The sequence below is a fragment of the Populus nigra genome, chromosome 11, assembly GCF_951802175.1.
Source record: "Populus nigra chromosome 11, ddPopNigr1.1, whole genome shotgun sequence".
Taxonomy (NCBI): Eukaryota; Viridiplantae; Streptophyta; class Magnoliopsida; order Malpighiales; family Salicaceae; genus Populus; species Populus nigra.
This window is the reverse complement of record NC_084862.1, coordinates 2928210-2936661: the sequence shown is the minus strand read 5'-3', so window position 1 is coordinate 2936661 and position 8452 is coordinate 2928210. Positions and strand designations below refer to the sequence as shown.

Here is an 8452-nt window from a genome sequence, read left to right as displayed (position 1 = left end):
CTGCTCATAATTCTTCTTTTATTCTGTACAGAATCTCGGAATATGCTCCAGGGACCAATTTGTAATGTTTTCAAGTTTGGGGACTAAACTGTAATTTTCACAAATTGAGAGACCAAACTATTTTATCATCTTCAACCTCAAACCCAGAATTTTCACAAATTACCTACTGTTATATCATGATTTCTAACACAAATTCACCATTCAAACAAAATCATAACTCAAAATCATCATTTTACCTACAATCTCTCAAAATCAACTAATTTACTCATTATCTATAACAATCAACCCATAATATTTAAATCAATTCATCAATCAACCCAAAACACAATCTTCAAAACCATAACATTTATCAAAACAGAAATTTAAAGCTTAAAGAACACACATTTATACATAATCTTTCCTTTAAATTTATTTTCTCCAACTCTCTTCTCTTTCCCTTATCTTTCCCTCTTTTCTCTTCTTCTTCTTTCCCTTTTCTTTTCTTCTCTTCTCCCGTTTTCTCACTCCTAGAACACAGCTCTCTTCTCTCTTTTTTTCTATTTATATTTATCAACTCTTTAATAATAATGATTTAAGACAAGCACTTGATGCTCTCCATCTAATAATAATGAGGGCAGAGATTGCGAGAGGAGGGCTTCGAAGGTTCTGCCTTTGAAAATTAGAACCCGGCTGTCCGCGTTCTTTATTCGCGAAGAAGCAATCCAAGCTACTCCTTACTAGAAAGTCATTTCATGGATTCCAACATATAATCATATCATAAGCGAAAACAAAGAAAATAACAGCAAAACCAAGGAACACAGCGCCTACAGTTTCCTTTAGAATGTGGAAATACCTACCCTCTTAGCCGTGTTCAATTTCCCAGGGTGGTGTTCTTGCGTGTTTTGAAAAATCAGTTATTTTTATCCAATTTGATTTCTCTTTTTTTTTCATGTGTTTTGTTAGGTCTTTCTTTGAAAGTTCAAAGGTCTAATTTATTGATATCATGACAAAGTAAAATTAATCATCTCGTGGATCACCAAGGGTTTCTTATATAAATAGCCAAGGATGCAGGCCAGTATGATCACCACAAAGCATCATCGATTATATGCAGAGAGATAGAGAGTGAGAGGGAGAGAATTTGATTATATATCGTTACGAGAGAAGTGATAGGAAATGGGGATAAGCAGGTTGGGTTTTATCGCAGGGCTGATATGGTTTATGGCCATGGATTGGCAGGGCCTTTGCATGGCTCAAAGCAGTGTTCACCGCTATAATTTTGTTGTAAGCCTTTACTTCTTCATGCTTGCAAATTGCTTCTTCTTCTTCTTCCTCTTCTTCTTTCATTTATACTTAGCCTAATCCATTTTTTTAACTGAGTTTACTTTATGCACTCTGCTTATTCAAAACTCCCATTAATTGTTTCAGCTAAATGCTTAAAATATTGCTTTTAATTTTTACTTTTTTTCTTCTTTATTTGCAGCTACAAAATGCCCAGTTTACAAGACTGTGCGAGACAAAGACTATGCTTACTGTAAACGGAAGTTTTCCAGGGCCAACAATACATGCTCGTAGAGGCGATACAATTTATGTCAATGTACACAATGAAGGAGATTACGGTGTCACGATTCATTGGTAATCTTTCTTTAATAACATAAAAAATGGTGTTAAAAAAAACAAAAAACTCTGATAGGTCAGCTAAGATTAAATATTTTAATTTGGAGACCGTGGTACTGTACATTTCATTAGTTATCATCAATTTCCTAGATATGAAGGTCCCAATTAGGCGAACCCCTAACATTTGTTTTAATATTCTTATATTTCAGGCATGGAGTGAAGCAGCCAAGAAATCCATGGTCTGATGGCCCCGAAAATATCACACAGTGCCCAATTCAGCCAGGAAAAAACTTCACATACGAGATCATATTATCTGATGAAGAAGGAACTCTGTGGTGGCATGCACATAGCGACTGGACTCGAGCCACAGTCCATGGTGCCATTGTCATCTCGCCGGCTCGTGGAACCACCTATCCGTTTCCCGCACCTTATGCAGAACAAACAATTATTATTGGTGCGCAACGAGTTCCATCATGGATTATTATTGTTTGTTCAAAAAAGAAAGTTTCCAATCAAACGTCACAGATCTTCTTTCTAAATTGTACATCTGACTTTTTAAATTTTAAAAAAATTGTTTGCAGGATCTTGGTTTAAGGGTGATGTGAAGGCGGTGATTGACGAAGCTCTTGCAACTGGTGTTGGACCTGCACCATCCAATAGTCTTACCATCAATGGCCAGCCAGGAGATCTATATCCATGCTCCGAAGGTAAGCCATGCATGCCGTCTATCTGAATAATTTGGAGATAAGTGGAGGAAAAAAATTCAATTATCATTATGACTATAATAGTTACTCACATTTTTCATATTTGGTGCAGAAAACACATACCGTTTGAAGGTTAATTCTGGCAGGACTTACCTTCTGCGAGTCATAAATGCCGTGATGAACGAAGAACAATTCTTCGGAATTGCGGGCCATAGCCTCACAGTTGTTGGACAAGATGCAGCGTACATAAAACCCATAACCACCAACTATATAATGATCACCCCAGGACAAACAATGGACATTTTGGTCACAGCAAATCAGCCTCCAAGCTATTATTACATTGCTTCTTACTCCTTTTCTGATGGTGCTGGGGTTGCATTTGACGAAACCACTACTACAGCTATTTTCCAATATAATGGCAACTATAGCCGTCCTTCAGCTATTCCACTCCCAGTCCTCCCAGTATTTAATGATACTGCAGCTGCAGAAAACTACACCAGTCGTGTCAGGGGTTTAGCTAGCAGAGACCACCCTGTTAATGTCCCTCAAACAATTAACCGACGTCTTTATATTGCAATTGCTTTGAATTATTTGCCTTGCACCGAGGCAACATGTATTAATTCAACTCGGGTAGCTGCAAGCATGAACAACGTCAGTTTTGCAGCTAAGCCAATTGATATATTGCAAGCCTACTATAGAAGCATCAATGGTGTTTTCGACGCAGATTTCCCAAGTGAGCCACAAAAGTATTTCAACTTTACAGGAAATGTGACGAGCATTAATGTCATTACGGCCAGAGGGACAAAGGTGACGATGTTGAATTATGGAGAAGCAGTTGAGATAGTCTTTCAAGGGACTAATTTGTTAGCTGAGATGAACCATCCTATCCATCTACATGGATTTAGTTTCTACCTGGTTGGTCATGGAAAGGGTAATTTCAACAACGAGACTGATCCCAAGTCTTACAATTTGATCGATCCTCCTGAAATCAACACTGTTGCACTTCCTCGGAGCGGGTGGGCTGCCATCAGATTTGTCGCCAACAATCCTGGTAAGTCCTCTAGAAGATATCTCTTTCGTACCAATAGTTTAAGTTTTCTAATCCACGTATAGTTTAACAGTACTGGAGACAGCTAGCCCCGTTATTTTAAGCACAAACTGTCCTTTTCCAAGTCTTGTTGTATAGCGATATTGAGCATGGATCCCATTTTTCAGGGGTGTGGTTCATCCATTGTCACTTGGAAAAGCACTCAAGCTGGGGCATGGACACAGTTCTCATCGTGAGGAACGGCAGAACAAGGGCACAAAGTATGCGCCCTCCTCCGGCGACCCTGCCATCTTGCTCCTAGTCCTCTGCAATATCGCAAGTGAAGCAAATGACTGTTTGATCAAGATTTAATTATTTGAATATTTTAATTTTTTTTTGCAGCATTGTAATTTGAATAAATCCTTAAGAAAGAACATTTCATTTCATTTCATTTTATTTTGGTAATAAGGAACATTTCATTTGTAAGTGTAATGAATGTTGCTTTTCTTGATTGGCAATGTCAGCCTTTTCTTCGCTATTAATTTAATAAAGGAATTTGGACCGACTTGAGTACTTTTTCTACTCCATGTTGGTATTTTAAATTTCTGCTTTCTGCTCCCATGGAATGCTTACTAGAAAATTGAAAAAAGGCGTGGACACTATTTTGTCGGTAATTTCCGATAAAAATACCAACCAAATATTTTTATTAATAATAATCCATTAAAATGACAATCAAAATTCTATCATGTGATGAAATTACCAACCAAAATTCCATCAATAGTTTTAAATGAATTAAAATATGATAGCTGCTCGTTTTCTATCATTCTTTCTTTTCTCAAATCAAATTAATTAGCAAATTTAGCCATCACCTTCAAAAATCTGACCATCTAATCTGTCTGGCATCAAATTTCTTTCTTAAAAAAAATATAAAAAATTAAAAAAACTTGAAGAAGATTTACATAATTTTCAAAGACTTGTTAAGGAGGATAAAAATATCCAACCTCTCGGAATCAAGCTTCACTTCACCTAGTAAATAAGTTCACTTTTTTAAAAAACTCATTTATATTTGAAGTTAATTTATTAAACTTTATCTGACATATTTATTGTTTGCTTGTATATTTAAGTGTTTTCTAACTTGTCCCTATATAATTTTATTATATTAATGTATGATTTGTATTTTAGGGTTTGTTTAGGATTTAGGAGAAATTAATTTTATTTGTTATTTGATGAAATTGAGTTTGATTTTGTAATTTAAGCGTGTTAGAATTGGAGAAATTATGGGTAATTTAATGGATAATAGTTATATTTTGTCAATTTTATTGTTAAGTTGAAAATTTAAAAAAATCTATTTTTGATCAAATTAATAATAAGTTTAAAGTTATTAATTTAGGTTAAATAAATTTAAATTGAATAAATGATGGATAATTAATTGGAATTTTTTGCCAATTTTATTGTTTAGTATAAATTTTAATGAAATTTTGAATTTGTATGGGATTGATACCATTTAGGGTTCAGTATGTTTCAATAGGTGAAATGTTTGATAGTTTTTGGACAGTGAATTCAACTTTGATAAAAAGTTAAAATTGTTATTCATAGTTACATTTTTTGTTGTTTTCATTTTCAGGCCTCAAATAAATATATAAAAAATTAGAAAAGAAAAAAAACCAAAAACAAATCAGAAAAAAAATATAAAAAATTAAAAAAAGTTCAAGAACACTTAGAAAAATTCTAAAGACTGGTTAGGGAGGATAAAAATATTCATAGTTGAAACAATTAACAATATAATTTTAACCGATGAAGATCTTATTGACAAGAAAAATTCAATTTGAGAAGAGAAACTCAAAATTGAATGTTAAGAATTCAATTGAAATTTTTTTCGAGATTTAATTGAATTTACTAAGGGTTTAATTGCAAAAAAAATTTGATTTTTTATTTCAATTTGAGCTTCAATTGAAAGAAATTGAAGTTTAGGGGTTGAATTGTATTTTTTAAAAGCTAATTTAGTCAAATCAGGAATTTAATTGTATAAATATTAAAATTTAATTGAAAATTATGAATTTTATTGAATGCAGAAACTTAAATCGATTAAATCAGTGTTCAATTTAAAAGAAAATTAATGATTAATAAGATAGATTATATAATTGAAAAATCAAGAATTAACTTCTGAAATACACTCAAATTAAAAGGAGTTCATCATGGGAGAATTTCTAATATTTTTCAATTTATATAAGATTGTCTCTCGCACATGTATCTTAACATTTTCATGTTGTAATCTTTTTATTTGGTCTCCTAAGCTAGAACATTTTCTTGGAAGTATGCATATCGTGCTCATTTGGAAATGCATAAAGAAATCTTAATAGGATTTCCCTTTTGAATCATGTGATTATCTGTTAAAAAAAAAGAAAAAAAAGAAAAAAAAAAGAGAATGATATAAAAATTACACAATGTCATCGATGTCTGCGTTTCGCTGATATAACCATGGTCCATGGTTGACCTCCGTTTGCAGTGTTGCCAATTTCAGATCTAAGGTACATATGTACCATTCATATGCGAGTCGTTTTTATTATTACTCGTCAGAATTTTTTACAATCCGTGTCAAACTTAAAGATTCAGGTGGCTGATTAAAAAATTTCTTTTAAAAAATAAATATATAATATCTTATTTTTTTAGAAGAAAATATTTAGTTTAGAGTGGTCTTCTAATATCATGAATATTAAAAACCTTAACTGTTCAATCAAAATTTTATAATGTGTGATTAATTACACAAAAAAAAATGATATTACTCATTAAACATTCAAACTGAGATAGACTTCATTGATAGTTTTGTTTAAAATTACTAAGAATTTATTCTATTTTTTTGTTTTTTTTAGCATATTCCTGACTTTAATGTCAATAAAGAGTATTTATGAATATTTTTAACTTTGATATTGATAAATATTATACAAATTCTAAAAAATATAATATTTTTAACTATGGTGTTAATGAATAAATTTGCAAAGCCTTGAATATTTAATGAAGAAAGAAAAAAAATTTATGTTTTTTTTCTTTTTATTTATCATTTTTATTATATTGACTCTTTTTAGACAAATTTAAAAGAAGTATAACACAACAAATTTGCACTTACAATAAGGTTCATAAATTGAGCATATATCGAGGAAAGAAAAAAAATAAAACACAAATAAAATAATATACAACGGTCCATAAATAACCCCATGAAGATCCACAAATATTTTAAAAATGTTCTAACATCAAAAGTATGTTGTTGGGTTAAATATCAAAATTATATAGAGGTATAAAGGTTGGGCCGGCTGCACCTGAGGCCCAGACTCGGTTAACCTTTTTTTCCGGACTGGGTCTAGCCTAGTCATATAGGCTGGACTATACCCAGCAGCCCGGCTCGGTTACTGGTTCAGACCAGTAGCCCGGCCGGTTTAATCTCTAGCTGCAAACGTGCGCAAGCTTGCTATAGAGCCTGGGCAATTGAATCGCAGAATGAACAGTACCTAATGAATTAAAATGAGAGCGGGGGAAGACAGAAGACTTACCTGTTTTGCAGAGAATTTGCGCAAGACTGCAGATGCTGGGCGAGGTTCCTGTATTCAAGCTCTCGCCTGTTCGTTGTTATTTCCTGTTCTATCTCTCTCGTCTCTTTTGTTTCTTTTTTGGTTTTTTCTTTCTCTCTTGTTCTCTCCTCCGCCGTCTTTTTTTATTTTCTTCCCTCCCCAATTTGATCGTTGATTTCCTTGGTATTTATAGGGATCTTCCTTCTCTGCCCCAACCTACGTCTCTCCTCCTGATAAGCATGGCTTGGGGAGTTAGTTTCCTGCTAAGACTCCGACGCCAACAGTATGCCTGGACTGTTGGTGGTAGACTTTGGCCCGGATTCCAGTAGCGTGTCCGGGAGGAAGTCTGCTTGGATTGAGGACCTTGGTAGGCTAAATTTGGCTTGTGAGGGGCTGCCCATCTGGGCAGCTTTTTGTTTTTTTCTTCACCGGTGGCTTCCTCTGTTCCCAGAGGAAGACGACGATGGATGGGCGTGAAACGACACCGTTTCAGGGCGAAGGTAGCTGTTTTTCAATTTGGTCCTCGATGTTTTAACATTTTTCAATCGGACCCCTGGACCAAATTGTAATTAAACCCTGCATTGCAGCGTCTTTTACACAACGGTCCTTGGACTTTAATTTCTTGCAATTTGGAGCTAAATCAGCCCTGAATTCTTAATATTTCTTCAATTAAGCCCCTGATTTCATTAATTAAACTAATTCTAAGCACAATTAAGTCCCCAAACTTATGAATTCTTTCTTTTTCTACCACACTTGGCTCCCAAACTTACAATCCATTATGATTAAATTCTCATGATTTTCGATTTGTGTTGTCTTGGCCCAAAACTCAATTTTTCTTCATTCATTTTATTTTTGTGAATTTATGTTGTAAAAAATTGAGTTATGACAATCCGTAATGAGTTGTTCATATTTTTCATTTGAGATGAATTATTTGATCATGTACTCGTTGGTCTAATATTGCCTCAAACTCTAGAGTTTAAGTGTTCAAGATCGATTGCAAACATTCACTGGTCGAAATGCTACGGGTCATCCGTAAATTTTTCACGGGTACACCTGATTTTTCACGGGTCCACTGGACAATCTTGCCTCCAACCACAAATCTGAATCGATATCCAGGTGAGTTGCAGGATCGTCTCCGTATCTATCCTTCAACCGGCTGTTATATGTCCCCTTAAAAAGAAAAAATAAATTCATCAAATTCAAGTAAATAATAATTTAAGAAAAAAATGATTGAAAATCAACATACCACAAAGTGTTAAAGCTTGACTATCCTTGAACTGTTACATCTCTTTTTGGCTGTCATCACTGCGCACATACGTTTCCACAAAACATTTATTGGGTTTGGCTTCACGTATAAGTACCATAGCCTGCAAAATAAAAATGTTGTCTTCCGTTTCGCATACAAAACATACAAAATGAATTTGCTAATGTGTATGGTAACGGAACCGTGAACACACCAGTTGCGGTTTCCTGCACTGAACTGCCCCGTAAAACATGCATACATCATGTGCTAAATGTATACCGCCCATACAGTCTCTGAGATGTATGGCGAACTGAAATCCTTC

The 8452-nt window shown here is 34.0% G+C and overlaps 1 protein-coding gene and 1 long non-coding RNA gene across 2 annotated transcripts; both read left to right on the top strand.

Annotated features, from left to right (window-relative positions):
* The first annotated feature begins 1081 nt into the window (after window positions 1-1081).
* Window positions 1082-3897, top strand: LOC133668285 (laccase-14-like). The gene is made up of 6 exons (XM_062088059.1): window positions 1082-1260; window positions 1460-1611; window positions 1803-2047; window positions 2175-2300; window positions 2410-3348; window positions 3513-3897. Exons 1-6 carry the CDS (start codon window positions 1153-1155, stop codon window positions 3644-3646), a joined length of 1704 nt encoding a protein of 567 aa, XP_061944043.1. The 5' UTR covers window positions 1082-1152; the 3' UTR covers window positions 3647-3897.
* A 2911-nt stretch (window positions 3898-6808) lies between these two features.
* On the top strand, window positions 6809-7808 carry LOC133706237 (uncharacterized). The gene is made up of 2 exons (XR_009844471.1): window positions 6809-6937; window positions 7081-7808. It is a non-coding gene; the product is annotated as an uncharacterized LOC133706237 (long non-coding RNA).
* Window positions 7809-8452: the final 644 nt, after the last annotated feature.

What these genes read in the sequence shown, in the direction of transcription:
- LOC133668285 (XM_062088059.1), top strand. Translation starts at nt 1,153, where the DNA reads ATGGGGATAAGCAGGTTGGGTTTTATCGCAGGGCTGATATGGTTTATG. An exon ending in TTCACCGCTATAATTTTGTT is followed by an intron (nt 1,261 to 1,459) that starts GTAAGCCTTTAC and finishes CTTTATTTGCAG; the next exon opens with CTACAAAATGCCCAGTTTAC. An exon ending in TCTATATCCATGCTCCGAAG is followed by an intron (nt 2,301 to 2,409) that starts GTAAGCCATGCA and finishes TATTTGGTGCAG; the next exon opens with AAAACACATACCGTTTGAAG.